This window comes from Pantherophis guttatus, chromosome 3 (genome assembly GCF_059756535.1).
Source record: "Pantherophis guttatus breed Tessera chromosome 3, ASM5975653v1, whole genome shotgun sequence".
Lineage (NCBI taxonomy): Eukaryota > Metazoa > Chordata > Lepidosauria > Squamata > Colubridae > Pantherophis > Pantherophis guttatus.
The window spans coordinates 174,245,145-174,262,780 of NC_142065.1; the positions used below are offsets into that span (position 1 = coordinate 174,245,145).

General features: G+C 34.5%; 1 protein-coding gene across 2 annotated transcripts in view; it reads left to right on the forward strand.

The window, feature by feature from the left end:
* LOC117672798 (lipoxygenase homology domain-containing protein 1) overlaps window positions 1-17,636 on the forward strand; it is a 211,799-nt gene that overhangs the window by 48,530 nt on the left and 145,633 nt on the right. For both annotated transcript variants that reach the window (XM_034429781.3, XM_034429782.3), the window contains exons 7-17: window positions 506-657; window positions 2,163-2,241; window positions 3,612-3,687; window positions 5,802-5,878; window positions 6,712-6,743; window positions 7,654-7,783; window positions 8,992-9,095; window positions 9,858-10,031; window positions 10,301-10,513; window positions 13,777-13,954; window positions 15,370-15,501. In XM_034429781.3, coding sequence (XP_034285672.2) covers window positions 506-657; window positions 2,163-2,241; window positions 3,612-3,687; window positions 5,802-5,878; window positions 6,712-6,743; window positions 7,654-7,783; window positions 8,992-9,095; window positions 9,858-10,031; window positions 10,301-10,513; window positions 13,777-13,954; window positions 15,370-15,501 — 1,347 coding nt within the window. The remainder of the gene's footprint in view (window positions 1-505; window positions 658-2,162; window positions 2,242-3,611; window positions 3,688-5,801; window positions 5,879-6,711; window positions 6,744-7,653; window positions 7,784-8,991; window positions 9,096-9,857; window positions 10,032-10,300; window positions 10,514-13,776; window positions 13,955-15,369; window positions 15,502-17,636) is intronic.

A 17,636-nucleotide genomic window follows, 5' to 3' on the forward strand; every position in this document is an offset into this window, starting at 1 on the left:
GTCAGGTTTCAACTTCAGGGACAAACAGATTTATTTATTTCTGTCTGCCTTCCCTGATGTGGTAGGAGAGATAGGTAGGCCATCAGGTTGCATTTTCCTTTATCCAAGGAGTATTGACAAGACTTCAAAGAAAGGCCTTTTCTGTCATGAAAACTCCATTCTGGAACATCATCCCCGTAAAATTAGGTTGGCCCACACACTGCTGACCTTTTATAAGTATTTGAAGACCTGGTTCTGTGCCTAAGCCTAGGGTTCCATATGTGAAATGGAACTGATCTCTTGGGTATATTGAGGACTTGTTATGGTTCTCCAACCACTCCATGTTTTATTTTAATTTACCCATGTTTTAATTGTTTTTAAGTGTGAGCCACCCAGAATCATGTACTTTAAATTGTCAGCTAGATACAAAGAATAAATATGATATTGATACATGTTGAGACAGCAGTATAAAATAATTGTACACAGAACATAATGTACGTAAATTTCTTTCTTTTTTTATTTTCAGTGGCAACGTACAAGGTGCATGTAGTAACTGGTGATCTCTGGAATGCTGGGACAGAAGCTGATGTTTACATAGCAATCAATGGAGAAAAAGGTGACACAGGGTGCCGACAGCTGCATAGGTCTATGAAGTCTCAAAAACACATGAAAGGACAAGTGAGTGAATTAAAGTAAATGCCCTCTTCCCATAGAACAAACTGCCAAATAGGTATACTATATATGAAAGTCCTTTTTTTACCTAAAATGTAGATAAAAAAGGTAAAGATTTCCCTGTCAGTCACATCCAACTCTAGGGCATGGTGCTCATCTCTGTTTCTTGGCCAAGGGAACCAGCATTGTCTGAAGACATTTCCATGCCCATGTGGCCAGCATGGCTATACTGTATGTTGAAGCTCATGGAACACTGTTACCTTCCCAATGAAATGGTACCTATTTATCTACTTGCATTTGCATGCTTTCAAACTGCTAGGTCAGGGGTGTCAAACTTGTGGGCTGTGGGCTGTATGCGTCACACACTGGCCATGTCCACCGCCAGTTTAGCGAAGGGGGAAAAAGTCATGATATGTCATGTGACAACAACATGACGACGGAAAGTTTGACATCCTTGTGTTAGGTGGACAGGAGCTGGGGCAAGTAACAGGATCTCATCCCATTGCATGGAGCTCAGATCTCAAACCTGGGTTGTCACTCTCTAGCTGACAAGCTTAGCATCTTTAACTGCTGAGCCATTGTGCCCAAAATGTATTTTTTGTCTTTTTCCCCCTAGACATTTACGCCCAGTTAAATTGAATCCCATTTTTGTTTTCTAATTTTTCCATTTGGCTCATCATTTTATATATTGGGGTATTTGAACAACATAAGTTACCTTTTTGTCAGTGTTCTCTTCTACACTGTCCAAAGTCACATTGTTTGAGTTGAGTACCATTATAAATGTGCAATGTAAATAAAATGAGTTCATGTAAATATAACACTTTTTATAATTCAGCAACGGCTATTAATTTGTATAGATCTGCATCACAAACAAAATTTATTAAAAATAACTTCATAGAATTATAGAATTATACATGCCCACACTCCTATATATTTTAGGAAGGAAGGTGGATTAAATATGATTATTCCTCTTCCTCATCTTTTAGTCAAAGAGATATGACTCCCTTTGGTATTTTACAGCATAAAACTGCTAAACATCTATTTACATATAAAACTTACAGCAGATGTACAGAACAGTTATTTGTGGGGAAAACCTTAAATTTTTAGCGTGAAAAATAAGTACTTCCAGCACTGCTAAGTCAATTTAGCTTTAATGTAGCAATTTTGTGACCATGCTATCTTCTCTCCTTTAGTTATCCTGAGGCAATATAACCTTGTAGAAACTAAATTTAAAGAAAATTATAAACAATTTTAGTGTGTGTTTGTGGCTTTAAAAATGATTTACCATAGTTTAATTCAATTAATTGGAGTAAAATGTCTTAATGATTTTCTTAACTTGTGCATTTAACAGTAATTGATTAAAAGTATTTTTTCCATTGCTCTTTTAATATAAATGGAAACTTGTTTAGGGTTTATGTTTCACATTTACATATGTGGGTTACTTGAAAGAGAATGAGAGAAGACAAACACGAATTCTTAAAATTAAATGTCTGTTATTTGCTTGATTGCAGACTGATACATTCTCACTTGAAGCTGTGCATCTTGGACATTTATATAAAATTGTTATAGGACACAATGGACTTGGCTCAGGTCAGAAATTTTAAAATGTTTATATACTTCAATGACATAGAATATGATATGTTTTTTTCATAGAACTATTGGGAGTTTAGGAATAAAGATTTTTGAAGAAAAAGCAGCACCTATTTATGGAGAGCAAATTATTATGGGAAATCTGGGCATCCTTCCCCAGCACTGCTTCTGATACCTGTAAAAAATAAACATTGTTTAACTTTTACACATTATATGCACATTTTGTAGATGATTTTTTTTCAGACTCCATATAGAAAGTCTTTTCAATAATTATATTGGTATTTATTTGTAAATAATTTCAGTTTTCAATGCAGTTTATTCAAACTATTCCATTTTTAAATTTCTTTAACATTGATTCTTAAGTATTAGAAATTATTGATTTTTTATTTTACACATTATATTTGTATAAGAATAATAAACTGGTTTTCAAAAGTAAAATGTAGGTATACAATTGTAGGCAGCAGAATACTGTGCATTGAATGCACAGTATTCTGCATTCAATGCTATAAGCATAAACCCAAGGAAGGGTAAAACTGCATCTTAGATAATTAACATAACTACAGTATTTAGAAAGCTGTGTGTTCCTTCAGAAAAATGGATAGTAAGAGCATTGGGACAGATAGTGTGGCTCACATAGCCAAATACCTGAGCATGTTTTCCAATGCTTCACAAAATCTTAAAAAGTGGGCTGATACATTTCTGGAGATAATTAGAAATAGTATTAAGCCCAAACATTCTAGGACCATGTAAGTTAATATCTACCATTTCCCAGCAAAACCTATTTGTTTCTGAACTTCCTTCAAGAAAAATAGGCATGAAATTGCTCTGATCTTTTATAATTAGAAAATGAACTTTAATATTCTACACTTTTTTGAGCATGTGAACTATCTTCAAGGGCAGGCTTTAGCTGGAGATATTACATAACCTGTGATACTAAAGTCCAGATTTCTACTGTCAGGTTACCCTGATTTTGCTAACAAGCCAATCACAACTATAAATTATATGTCCTTGACACACAAGAGTTTAGAACTTTCCCTAAACAATCTACATTTGTATGGATCAGTTTCCATTTATCATCCTAAACAGGTATGCACTTTATATTGCAAATTGTTCTGGGGTCACAGCTGTCTTGAATTAGAGATAAGAAATGCAATAAACAAATAAGCAAGCAAGTGAATATTGCAGCACTGTATACATTATTTAAATGTAATACAAAAAATGGCTAAAGTTTGTGTGATGCTCTTTTATCAAGTATGTAAGCTTGCAATTGAGAATGAGTCAGCACAGAGCTATCATGAGATTGCAGTGATATTAAAACATACTTGACTTGATTTCACTATTAAGCATAGAATATTTATATTCTTACCTAGGAAATGGTTGGTTTCTGGAGAAAATTGTAGTCCAGGATCCTATCACAAATTCAGATTATATCTTCCTATGTTACAGGTTTGTTCAGTTCATTATTTTTTTAAATTATAATAACTAGTTCACAATGTTGACATTATATCTGATTGGGACAACTAAGATAAGAGAAAAGCAAAGCTGATAATTGATGGTCCTTCTGGCTGAAGGAGCTTTCCAGGACTAGCTGAAGTTGACTAGTCCCAGGAGCTGACTTTTCCAACTCTTTGATGTTTGGAAAAGATGAGGAGCAGGCAAATTAAGGAACAAAGTCCCTTCAGCCTCAGATTCCTTAAAAACTATTCTCACCTGTCCCTCAACCCTGCAGCAATTGTCAAACTGAACTTTAAAACAGCTGACTGATAATGAGGAAAAAAATTGTCAGCTCAAATTAAATCCCATGTGGCATTCTCATTTTCAATTCTTCCTTAAAACACTATTGAGTGACTTTCAGATATTTTTCACTTTTGCCATGTATTTTAAACTTCAGCCACAGTAGATTATCTCTTACTTGGGCTTCATGCATTTCAGGCTTTGAATACAAAATTGTAAATAGGTATCAAAATACAAAACATCTAAAGTACAGATGTGCATTCACAGATATATACGAACCAGTATTGCAGATGGTAAAACTCTACATGATACACAAATTACATAAATATTCAACTGTGGCAGCAGGCTTCTAAAATAAGATCTGCAATCTGATGTACATTGCCCTCTTTTGGCAGGTCAGCAGCACCGCTCTGTCATCACACAGTCTTTGAAAACAAAGCTTGGCTGGTTGATTATTCTTTGTTAGAAAGATAAGTCTATGAATGGAAAGACTTTCTTGACTTCATTGAGATCTGAACATATGAGTACTTTTGTGTCAAGACCTAAATGCTCTGCTTCAGCAGTTATCTGTAAGACAACAGCTAGACTACAAACATCCTGATGATCATTAGATGGCAGTCATAGTTATATTTTTCTCTTTGCTGCATTTAATGGTCATGTGGAATTTTACAGCCCATATACAGTATATTAGTCTTATGGGAAGACCACAAATTGAATTCATGTTTTCAGCAACTGATATAGAAATGTAAAGTGCCTTGGATACCTGAGATAAATATATACCTAATACTAATGATATACTGTACAATTTGAAGCTTTATTTCTGCCTGAAATCAACATGACTCTTGATTTGCTTTCAAGAAGCAAAATCAGGGGCAGTTTACTTCTAATTGTTTTCATGTGCACATACAGAAAATCTGTTATGTATTTGAAGTCTATATTTTAAATATCCTTGGCCTTAATGTTTCACGTGCCCATGGTGGCAAAACCTTGCCAAAATATCTGCTGTCCTGTAAAATCTTTGTTACTCTTGGCTTTAAATGAATTTAAATGAATTAAATGGTGGCTGCTCAAGGAAGAATGTTCCCAAATTATATCATATTTAAGGTACTTTATCTAATCTTAGATCATGCAGCTCAGCCACATCGATCTGTGGCTGTTTTATTTTTATGTGTGCATACATTATGTATGTATATTGCTTTAAAGCATATATAACCATAATAAGTATGAAAAAAGTAAATATTTATTTATTCTTGCTAAGACTTATGTGCACTTTAATGGCATAAAATTAAGCAGCTTATACTGCAGTGTCATATTAAGTAGCAACAGTTACAGGAATAAATTCTTGAAATGCAATGTAATTGTAGGAATATTTTGTCCATATCAATTATATATTCACTTTGTTTAACTCAAATATATTTATTTCCTGTCTGAATCCATTCCTGATAGTGCTCTTTTAAAATAAACTATCCTCTCCTTTTCCCACACTAAAAACATTAATGACTACAAGAAAGTTTCTATACAGTCTTAAATATATATATTTTTTATAGAAAATGATTTGTTTGTGCCTCGGTATGCATGCTTGTATGTCTCCAGTTCTTCATTCTGAAATATGTATCAGTTTAATGGATTTTCCATTCAAATTTTTCAGCATCTCTAGCCTGATCTTTATCCAATCAGGTAGCCATGTTTTCTGAATAATTAAGAAATGGCCCTATGTGCAACCCTGATTTCATGCATCTAAAGTTTTTAATTAATAAAATATTAATATTTTTGGTTTAAATAATAGCATGCCAAGACTTATTACATAATATATTTCTCCCCAAAAGATGGCTAGATCAAGGAGAAGATGATGGCAAAATTGTCAGAGAACTTTATGTCATTGATAATTACACCATTGCAAGTAGTAAGTATAAGCCAAAGTCCTTGGGGAAGGACATTCTCTGAAAAAGTCACGGTATCATTATGTTACGTTACAGTACAGTACAGTACATTAATTATATTATAGTAATTATATTATATCACATCACATTATATTATTACATTACATTGCATTGCATTACATTACATTTTTTGTAGCATCTAGATAATATAGACTGGGTTTCCTAAAGTCTAGTGAATTGTATGATAAGAATAATATCACTGGATATTTCTTTGAGACACAAGGATTAGCAAAGAGCTCAGAAGCTGAATAATTCTAAATATTTACTTCACAGGAATATCTACTTTTAAATAAATCTGCCTAGACTTGCAATTCTAGACTAAGTAAGACAGAACTCAAGTAGCAAACAACCAAGTTCACAAAGGCCAAAGAATCAAGAAAGGGAGAGTTGTAACACAGAGCAACTAAGCCTTATTTTGATATTTTGAAACCTCCCTTAAGTTTCAATAAGGGAAAAGTAAATTAAGAGCCTGAGATTTAAGTCTTTGGGGAAAATGAGAGCTTTTAATATAGCAAAGTTATGGCTGTTCTTGTTGCAGAGTCCTCTACTGTTGGAAACCATTAAAGCACTAGATATAAACATTATTTTTCATAAATGCTGAGGGCTCCTATGGTCATCATGCCCACCAGTTAATGGAGTTAGTCTCTCGTCATGGAAGACCACTTTTTACACTATATAATTTATGAATTTCATTGGAATTTTATTGGACTTAAATGCATTGGCAGGCAATTTTGATTCTAATGGAGTGATGTTTTTTTCTTATATTTTACTTGTATCAATATTTGCTTTTCCACAGAACAAGAACTAGAAATCAAGAGAAAGAACATGGTAAAAAATTTTTTTTAAAAAAAGTTGAAAATAAATAAATTCATTTGAAATCTACAGTAATTTCTCTGCTTCCTTATCCTCCACCCTTTATATGTTCATTTCAAATTGAATGGCTATCTCCTTCTTGAGAAGATAAGAATGCCATGCCACTCAATGGCCATTTCTCTGTGCTTTTGACCATTCAATTGCTTTGATAAAAATAAATGCAGTAAAATCAAGAATGGGATGGAAGGTGAGACACTGTCTGGAAAATACTCTTTAGATTCCTTTGTGAAGTGCTTATGAAGAATAGGAATATTGTGAGGGTAGAAATAGTGAGAAATTTTCAGGCTACTTTGAAAAGTCTTACTAGAATTTGGTTAATGAAGCCATTGGCATCTGGAAGTGCACAAACCTAACATAAGAGAAAGAGTCTGGTGTAGTGGTGAAGACATCAGGCTGCAAAACAGAAACTGCAAGTTCTAGTCCTGTCTTGGACACAAAGTCATTTGAGTGACCATGGGCTAGTGACTTTGTCTCAACCCTAGGAAAGAGTTAAGGCAAGTCATTCTGAAAAAAATTGCCAAGAAAATTGCAGGCAATCTCATAGATTCAGATGAGTGGCGTGGTGACCTAGATGAGGAGTTCTCACCTCACAATCAGAAGTGTGTGAGTTCAATCCTAGGTAACAGCAGATATTTGCTCTTTGAGTGCAATGAATAATTGTCTGCTGTGAACTCCACATAGGTGTCAGGAAGGGCATCTGACCAGTAAATGCTCAACTCCATTCTTGCCCCGACTCCACCCCGATGCAAAGGATTACTCATAGATTCAGTCATGATTGAAAAGAAGAAGAAAAAAGTAAGGAAGGTTCATATAGTGTCTTTTATGGGATGATAAGTTGTTTTACTTTGTTTTACAATACCTCTAGTGGGCGGCTGAGAAATGGAAATTTCAGAAAGGCAATATACTTCAGTTTTACAACAAGATGACCCATGGTTTTATACATCTTAAACAAGGCGGAGTGGTGGATGCCGTTGGTGACAAAAAAGACAAATATGGTAAATGTTGTCTATCTAGTGACAAAATGAGAATTCTTTAGGGATACACAGGATGGACATAATCTTAAAGCATATTTTTTATTATCCTGTCCTACAGAGTAGCAAAGCAAAGAATCTTAATGCTTGTTTCTAGTAAACAGACTTTTATTGGATTTGAATGAACTGTTCCATATCATTACCTTCATCTACTGTGTATCTGAAGTGAACCATCCATACTCCATAAATTGCTCCTAGCTTTTATGGAGCATTTTGCAACCTCTAGTTTACCCCGAGATTGCATCACTACAAATTAGTAATAGACACTGCAAAATGACATGTGGATAATTCTCCATGACTGCTGCAAGATCAAAAAAAAATAAAATTGTTATTTCAGGATAAAAATTCCAAAGGTTCACAACTTTAAAATAAGAAACTCATTCACAGACCTAGTGGCCTTATATTTTATAAATTATTTATTTATACATACTAATACAGATAGTCCTTACGACTATCCTTACGACTAGGACGATAGTCCTTACTTACCTGGACCCAAAATTTCTGCTATTAAGTGAGACATTTGTTAAGTGAACTTTGCCACATTTTACAACTTTTCTTGCCACAGTTGTTAAGTGAATCAGTATAGTTGATAAGTTAGTAACCTGGTTGTTAAGTGAATCTGGCTTTCCCATTGACTTTGCTTGTCAGAAGCTTGCAAAATATGATCACTTGACCTTGGGACACAGCAATGGTCATAAATATGAATCAGTTGCCAAGCATCTGAATTTTGATCACATGATCATGGGGATGCTGCAAAGGTCGTAACTATAAAAAATTGTCATGTCACATTTTTCAGTGCTGTTGTAATTTTGAATGTTCACTAAATGAACTGTTGTAAGTCAAGGACTACCTGTATATAAATAAACATTAGTTGGTAAATCGTCTTGGCTGCTGTATATATGTTGTTTGACTTTTTAACCCTTTAAATTATTTTAAATTGTCTTAGCTGTTTTTTTTAGTTTTAGAACTGTAATCTAACCAGAGTCAGTTGGCTGAGATGGGCAAATACAGAAAACTGAATTAAATAAATAAATATCAACAGGAAGGAAAAAGAAATGCCACGTGTTTTCATAGAGGGAAATTTCATGCAATTTTTGGGGGGATTAAAGCAACTCAATATTACATTATTATGAATATCTAATTAGGTTCTGTTTTTGTCCTGAACAAATTAGGTCTTTTTGAAGTGGCAGCGAAGAAAGGAAGCCTCTGTGTTTTTAGAAGTCATCCAAACCCACAGCTGGCACTTGCGCTTGCTCATGGCTCAGTCACAGGGATGGTAACCTTTTCACCATGACTCCTATCTTTTTTTCCCATTGTGTTTGCGCTCGAGAAAGTTGATAAGACCTGTGTGAGAAGTCATACCAAATATTGACGAAAAGTATGCAGTTAGCTCCATCAAGACTTTCCATCCTATATTTAGATGCCATTCTTTGGTTTCGCTATCATGCCATTTACTGATCAACTCTCTTCTTTTTTGGAAGGAGGAGAGAGGTGGGAAACTACCACCAAAACCCCTATTGTAGCTGTGCAGAAATGCTTTCACAGACTTGCAACAATCTTACGACACATTTGTTTCATACAATAAAAATTGCAACCAGGAACTGATCAATATAGGATGATGATACTGAAAGGGAAAACACAGCAGCAACGGGAGTTGAGCTTGAAAAGCCATTGTGCCATTGTTGAAGGAAAGTCTGGGCGGTTTTACTGGCACATTATGCTGAATTATTGTAATATTAATGTTAGTAGATGAAGTTATATTTCAGTTAATATTCTTTTTAGTCAGAAGCATCACCCATAAAATTGCAGTAATACCAGTAAATGCTGAAGAACTAATCCAGTAATCCTATTTCCTGGTTTAGATTTTATAATACGTTTCATCTTCTTAAACACAACAGAAACAAATCTGTACCGCTATAGGAGAGGATAGGTTCGTGCTATTCGGTTATGCAAAGCTATAATAACACTATGATCTAAAATTATATCCATTTTCAAAATGTCTATGAATGTGGACTAATCCCATTTTGCTCTTTATTAGAACTATGGGGATAACCACTGTGAACTGCAAGTTCATGTTCAGCCTAATCATTGCACCATACTGGAATCGTCCCAGAATCCAGGCCAAATGATTTCTTTCAATTTACAAGGCACAGTAGCCGATGATAACACAGGCTATGCAGGGCTAACCAAGGAGTTTGTGGTCCACGTGAAGGTAAGAGAAAAGGAAAAAGAATGGAATATGATACACAAGCTGGTGCAAATAGTGAATGAACAGCTTTCAAAAGACAATCAATTTCTACCCACTAGATGGAGCTGAAGACTGCAATAACTTTGCAAAATCATTACTTGTAACTCCACAGTTTCCTTAGTTTGTTGTATTCTTATATCAAATGAGATTAAATTATTGGAGGTAACATAATTCAAAATGGGAAATCTGAAACCCAAAATTATTTGCAGATGGTTCTGTTTGCTGATTTATAGGGTATATTCCACAACAGTGCCATAATTTTGCTTGCTACAAGCTACTGCCAGTTCCTCTGCCTGAGATCTGATGGGAGCTGCAGCGGAGCCGGAAATCAGTCTGATGACTCTTCCTGGAAAGTTCATAAAATCAGCTCTGGGATTTGTATGTTTGAAAATGCAAAACACCCAAAAATGTATCTGAGGATCAAAGACGGTCAGTGTAATGGAATGGTAAGAAGTTTGCATTTTCTAAGCAATAGATGGATTTATTGAATAAGAGATACATTTTAAAGCTAGTTCTCATCAAATAGATGAAAGCAGGAGACAACTGATCTGGGCTCATAAACTAAAAGACTACCTGGATAGGAGATAATCAAAACTGAAGACAAAACTATGAAACTAGAAAAAGAAAACTCCATAGATGTTTTTATGAAATAATCAGGAATTAAGCTTAACTTAAAGGAGACTTTATAAGAATAATATAAATCACTTCAGATACATAGACTATAACCAATAAAACATTTTATAATGTTTACTTTGTGGGAGTTTTTCCCAGAAAAAAAAATAACACTGGGTTTCTGTACAAAAATTACAAATCTTGTCTTAGGTTCACTAAAATTCTCTTGTTAATTAGAAGACAGCCAAAACATTGTCACTAATAGGTGTGAGAAATTTTATAGTAATGATGGTATCACTAGATTGTAATGTTCAGTTATGTTATTAATAAAATGACAGAGCTTTAGTCATCTAATAAAAGTTTTTTAAAGAACAAAAGTAGAATAATAGCTGCAAGTCATCTAATTATTTAATAATTTTTTATAGAAAGCGAATTGGAGACTTCCTACATTAAAAGTAGTATCAATATACAGGAACTATATCTAAAGCCCATTCTCTCCCTTCTGGTGTTTAAATATATTAAATTTGAGGAAACATCATTTAGATTTTACTATGTAATGTCTCTTCCACAGTGAAAATTGATCAGTCATCCATGATAGAATCTGGTGAGATTAATTTTAAATCAGTCTTGTGTTCTCAGTTATACAGGGAATTATAAAAGCTATAGTTAGATATATTTGAAAAGTATTTGATTCAGAAAGATTGCTCTTTGGTTCTTTTAATGTTAAGTTGTTGGGAAATAAGATATTATTAATATTGAATTGGTTTTTTGTATTTTTGTACAAAAATGTATATTGTATATGGAAGGAAGGGAGGGAGGGAGGGAGGCTTTCTATACTGCAATACGTATCAAAATTCTTTTACTTCATGAAGTATGGTTCATACTTTGAGAAAATTTGATATATAAGTAAATTGTTTCCATCATCACATTGAAAAGTCATATATATCAAAATTCCTTTAATTCATGCAATATGATTCATATTTTGAGAAAAAAAATGATATGTAAGTAAACGGCTTCCATCATCACGGTGAAAAGTGCACTACCAACAGAATCCACAGTAAGCTATTATTCCTAGCACATCATCATCCTATTTCAAGTCAAAAGAGCTGAGATAGTAGTTATGTGATCACAGTAGAAACCACATTCCCTTGGTCCATGTTAATGCATGTATAAAAGGGCAGAGCTTCAGCCATTTATATATTCTTTTTTTTTTTAATTTGATTTATATGCCGCCCTTCTCCGGAGACTCAGGGCGGCTTACAGTGCGTTAAGCAATAGCCTTCATACTTTTGTATATTTATATAAAGTCAGCTTATTGCCCCCACAAACTGGGTCCTCAATTTACCTACTTTAGAAAGGATGGAAGGCTGAGTTAACCTTGAGCCTGGCGAGATTTGATCTTACTTTAATTGCAGATAGCTGGTGTTAAATTACAGTGCTTCTGTCTGTTGAGCTAAACCAGGCTCCTTTGACCTTTCTGCCCAACAAGCTCCTGCCAATTCTCAGTCAGGTTTTTCTGAGTTTTCTTATAGCAAGTTTATCTTTATTGACTGCTTTCCTAATCCATTTGCTTTTTCTTATGTGGCCTTCTTCCTCTGAGACTTCACTAGGATATCTTCTCCATCAATTCACCATCTATATGCTTGGAGACCCAGTCATTCTGGCAGCTGCCTTACCCTAAGGCAGCTAAGCACACTTCTTGCTCCACCTTTTTCCATTAAAGAGAGAATGTATGCAATACTTAAAAAAGAAAAAAATAACATACCTGGATAGCATGTTCATATGCAATAGTAATTTATGACTGAATGTTTAGAAATATGCCCTATTGTCATAAGTACATGTCATAAATATTATGAGAGCCAATTTGGTATAATGGTTCAAAGTCTAGAAACAGGGAGACAGGGAGTTGTAACCCTACCTTGAGCACAAAACCAGTTGGGTAACCTTGGACTAGTTATTCTCCCAGCCCTGGGAAAAAGACACTGATAAACTGCTTCTGAAGATGTTGTCAGAGAAATTTCAGGGACTTGTCCAGACTGTCACCAAGAGTCAAAACTAACTCATAGGGACAAAAAGAAAAGAAAAGAAAAGAAAAGAAAAGAAAAGAAAAGAAAAGAAAAGAAAAAGTGGGGGTGAATAAGAATGAAACCAGTTACCATCATTGAATGTATTCAGGTAGCCCATATTCAGACATACTTTAATCTGGATTATTGCACTGAACAAGGGATGAATTATCTAAATGGTCTTTTCCAATTCTGTACGTCCATAAATTAAACAGAAATATAATATATCCCAATACTGAGGAAGATTTCTGTATGCTTCTAGAATATATAGATGGATAATTTGGAACTACATTATATCAATTCTTGAAATGCATTCATTTTAACCTTTTCTTTGACAGGATAACATTTCAGAAGGTAGATATTCTTAGAGAAAGGATTCTGCTCTGGTAGCCTTGTAAATAGAGTAGAATCTGACCATTTGCCACTTAGCTATCCAATTCAAGATAAATAATGAAAAAGTCATATGGCCAGATAACTAGATACTTTTGGTGTTGGTGTTTTGTATTTAAAATACAAAAATTACTGGTACATGTGGTTGAAAGAAAGAGAGCATTTGAACATTTTAGTTAAATAAACACAAACACAAACAAACAAAGTAAAGTGATCTCATATCACAGAAAAGTTGCTGCATGACAGATTATGTTGGGAAATACACTGAACTGGCAGGACAAACCCTATTTAGCAAAATCTGGCCTTGTCCAGTTTGTTTAGGCAACTGCCAGGGATCAGTAGCAGCTGGTGATGGAAGAGAGGCTTACATTCCGTGTCCTGTGACCATAAGTTGACTCCTGAAAACATTGTGGACAGGTCCATGTAGGGTTTTTTTTTTGCAAGAAAAGTTGATTGCCATTATCTTTGTCAGTATTTTTTTTTAATCCAATATTTAGAAATTTCCCATCCATATCCTAACTAGGTCCAGCCATGCTATGTTTCTGAGACCAGAAAAAGGCCAATAGTTGAAATGGTGAGGCATAAAATTATACCTAAGAACAATTATGTTAGTCCTATTCATGTTGATTTACTACATATTTTAGGGCAAAGGAGATGTGGACTGTCATTTCAAAGTACAAAAAAATTTAGAAACTGGGTCTGTAAGTCTTGAATCGGCACGGAACAGAGGAATATATTTTGGCCTTCTGCCTAATGGTGAGACCAAGCCACTTGTCGATACTGGAGAAAGCAACGTTTTGTTTTATCCACAAGTTGTCAAATGTATGTACAAAATAATTATTTGCTTAAAAAATACATGGCTTGCAATTTCTTTTTTAAAACACAAAAACTACTGGTAAAAGTATGTTTAAGATAATGATATAAATGAACAGCCCAATTATTAACAATGATATGATACACATTGCATTACCTCTACTACATGACTTAGGAATCTGCTGCTACATTTTAAAATGCATACAAATTGTACAGCCTTTCAAACCTAATAAATATTTATTTCTGCCAGACTGATAAAATTTTTTTACTATGTTGTGATTACAAAATTACAGGATTGGAATTTTCTAGATCAGATTTCAAGCAAAATGTCTTGTCAAGTTCTATGTCTTCCCCAGAAGATTCTGGCAGAAATGTGTAATAGCTATTAAGTATGAATATAATCTTATTATAAACAGCTCTTTGTAGTCTGTGATATGCAGCAAGGATGATATAGAACAATTTTATTTGAAACCCCACAAATTGAGCCCATTTTTCTCCCTGGTTTTCATGGTATTTTAGACAGCATATGTGTTTGTGTTTTGGGGGGGCAAGCAAAGTCAGGTCCAAAATTAATACTGTAAATTATTTCAAAGCTGTTTTGCTTTGTATAGCTGTATCAGTGTGAAAATAGTGTTTTCCTCTTCTTATCCAACACAGTTATGGCTATGGATACAGTTTGGTATATAATAATAATAAATTAAATATATATGCCACCTGATTCCCAGTAACTCTGATGATATGATTGCTGAAGTGGTCAGAGGCTGAGATCTTTCTAACCTGACAGGCCACTTTAAACTCTTGTGAACATGTCGTCTTCTTTCCAGTTACTAGGGAAATTTCTCTTCATGACCATTTTGACTCAGACTTCAGGAGAGGTCATAAAAGCATCTGCCCAAGTAATGCATGGTCTGCACTTTCCAGAATGTTTGACTGGTATCATGCGGGGTCCTTTATGAATACCATTCTCAGCTTTTTTGAAAGATCACTATACTTGTGTATAAAAAAAACAGGCCCACTACCTTCTTCCTCTGTTGCGCAGAAGCTCCATTTTAACTGGGAAAGACAACCAGGTTCTATCAGCATTCTGTCGATAATTCTGTCACCACTGTGTGCACATAAGAATTTTCTCTTATTCTGCCAACAAGGGTCTTTACACGGCCAAATTTCTCAAGCCATGCCATGGCTAGGCTATTTGTCAACACCACTCTAGCAGTCTTGCATAAGAACATTAAACTCTTACATGTAATTCATAAGAAAAGAAATGTACATAATCTGTACATAATCTGTACATAATCTGAAAAACTGTAAAGCTGGTTGCCCTTTGGATTCATGGAAAATTTGTACAGAAATAAGAACTGTTTTTAACTGCCTTTGAAAAGGTTTCCAATTTTTTCCTCCTTTAAATGATTTCTATTAAATTTTAGTTGGCAGAAAAAAGCCAATGGAAACATCTGCAACTCTTGCCCAGCAGGAAGAAGTGTTCAGAGAATCTAAGCAGCAGTTTGCAGGAACCCAAGATCTAGTGTCTGGAAGACAACCAAATCCTCCTCCTTCAGGTAAAATTCATTCATTCATTCATTCAATTCAAGTCAAGTCAAGTCAAGTCAAGTCAACGTGATTCAATTCATCTCAACTTAACTCAACTTCATTCATTCATTCATTCATTTATTCATTCATTCATATCAATCACAACATGTTGAAATGGGTTTGTTTCATTTTCAAAGTATTAACCTATCCTTTCTTGTACATGTGAACATATAAGACCATGTGCAAATTATTGTAAAAGTTTCTTTCTCAATAATGTGTAGGGTGCAAATTTATAGTACTGGTTTATGATTAACTGGAAATGGTCAGTTGTAACAATCCTTAGGCCAGGGCTGTCAAGCATTTGCTTTTCATGCCAAAAGATTTTTTTTAATATACAAATGAGGCTAGGGGAAAAAAATTCTTTGGAACCTTGGAATGCCAATATTCATAAATAACATACTTGAGTAATTTTAGATTTTTTTCAGATAATTAAAATGCATGGATTTTTTTTCTTTCAGATTGCATTGCTTAATTAATAAATATATTTTTTGCCCTATATCTTAAATTCAGTTTAAATGTAGATTACAGGAACATCCAGGCTTCAGAGAAAAGAAAGTAATGAGCAGCAAAACAATATTTTGTGTATGGGGTAAGAGAATAGGTTAAGTATTATTTAAAATGCTTAAAGGTATGTTTGGAATTACTTACATAAAGATTATACATATTTAGGCCAATGATAGGAAACAAATAAAGCGAAATATTCCTACACATAAAGAACTAGTGATAATAAGCTTTTTAATAAATATGAATATGCATTGACAATCATTTCCAAGGAATACTGTTTATCTTCATGACTTACTTCCCAGGAGCTGAGAAGACTTCAATAAAATCTATGCTCTTGTCAGATAACATAACATATAAGATGTGCATAGTTCTAAATAACTGATCGTTCCTGGGGAGGTATAATTACTTTTGTTTTGTTTTTTGGGGTGGGTGGGTGGGATGGGATTGAAACACAAACAAGCAAACAATTTAACATCCCAGAAAAGAGTTAGGGTTAGGTGTTACGTGTTGAGTGGAGCAGAAAGAAAGTGAGATATTTCTCCAATTATTGCTCTGAAATTGTCCACTTTATATTTGTAAGTCAGCAGTGTTGCCAAACTTACCACAACAAAGTACCCAAAGGAACCCAAATCTTTCAAATGTTATAAATTGGTAATGGCTAAAGCATTTCCTCCCACCGCACCCCCCAAAATAACTGGTTAAAATGTTCACATAATTTTAGCCAATTGATATAAAACTACTAGTCTGAAAGGCTTTTATTGGAATTAGTTTTAACCAGGTTGAAATCCAACAGGTTCTGACAGGTTCTGGAGAACCAGTAGCGGAAATTTTGAGCAGTTCGGAGAACCGGTAGCAGAAATTTTGAGTAGTTTGGAGAACCAGCAAATACCACATCTGGCTGGCCCCAGAATGGGGTAGGAATGGAGATTTTGCAATATCCTTCCCCCAAAATGGGGAGGGAATGGGGATTTTGCAGTATCCTTCCCCTGCCACATCCACCAAGCCACACCATGCCCATCAAGTCATGCCCACAGAACCGGTAGTAAAAAAAATTGGATTTCACCACCGGTTTTCACATGCTTATTTTGTTGTTATAACCAGTCTAGTTTACCCTCCATCTATTAAGCATTTGTGTATACAGATCTATGTGTTTTTATTTGTATTTGTCATGGTTGATTTGCAGTTTGATTCCCTGAAGAATGATTAATCTAGGGTAGCAACCATTCAGTTTTCAGAAAATAGCAAATTCCATTGGTTTTTATATCTAGAATTAATTTTAATGGTGAATTTTTAGAATAGTATTTACTTACTGGAAAAGCGCTGCAGGCATGAACAATGTGGCAACATTACCTATTACCTTCAAATGCAGAATATATATTGATTTTTCCCACTTTCTTTGGCCTCTGTAGGCCTGCAATTTAAATGCAGTAGCATTTTTCAACCTGTTTCCCAAGTTCTAGAAATCCCATATTTCTCAGGCAAAACAGTCAAAGCCTTTATTGGCTGGGAATTAGAGGACTCATAATCCAACATATTGGAAAGCCACCATTTTAGAGAATGTTACCATTTGTGGGGTATGGCCTACATCTAATTTTTCTCT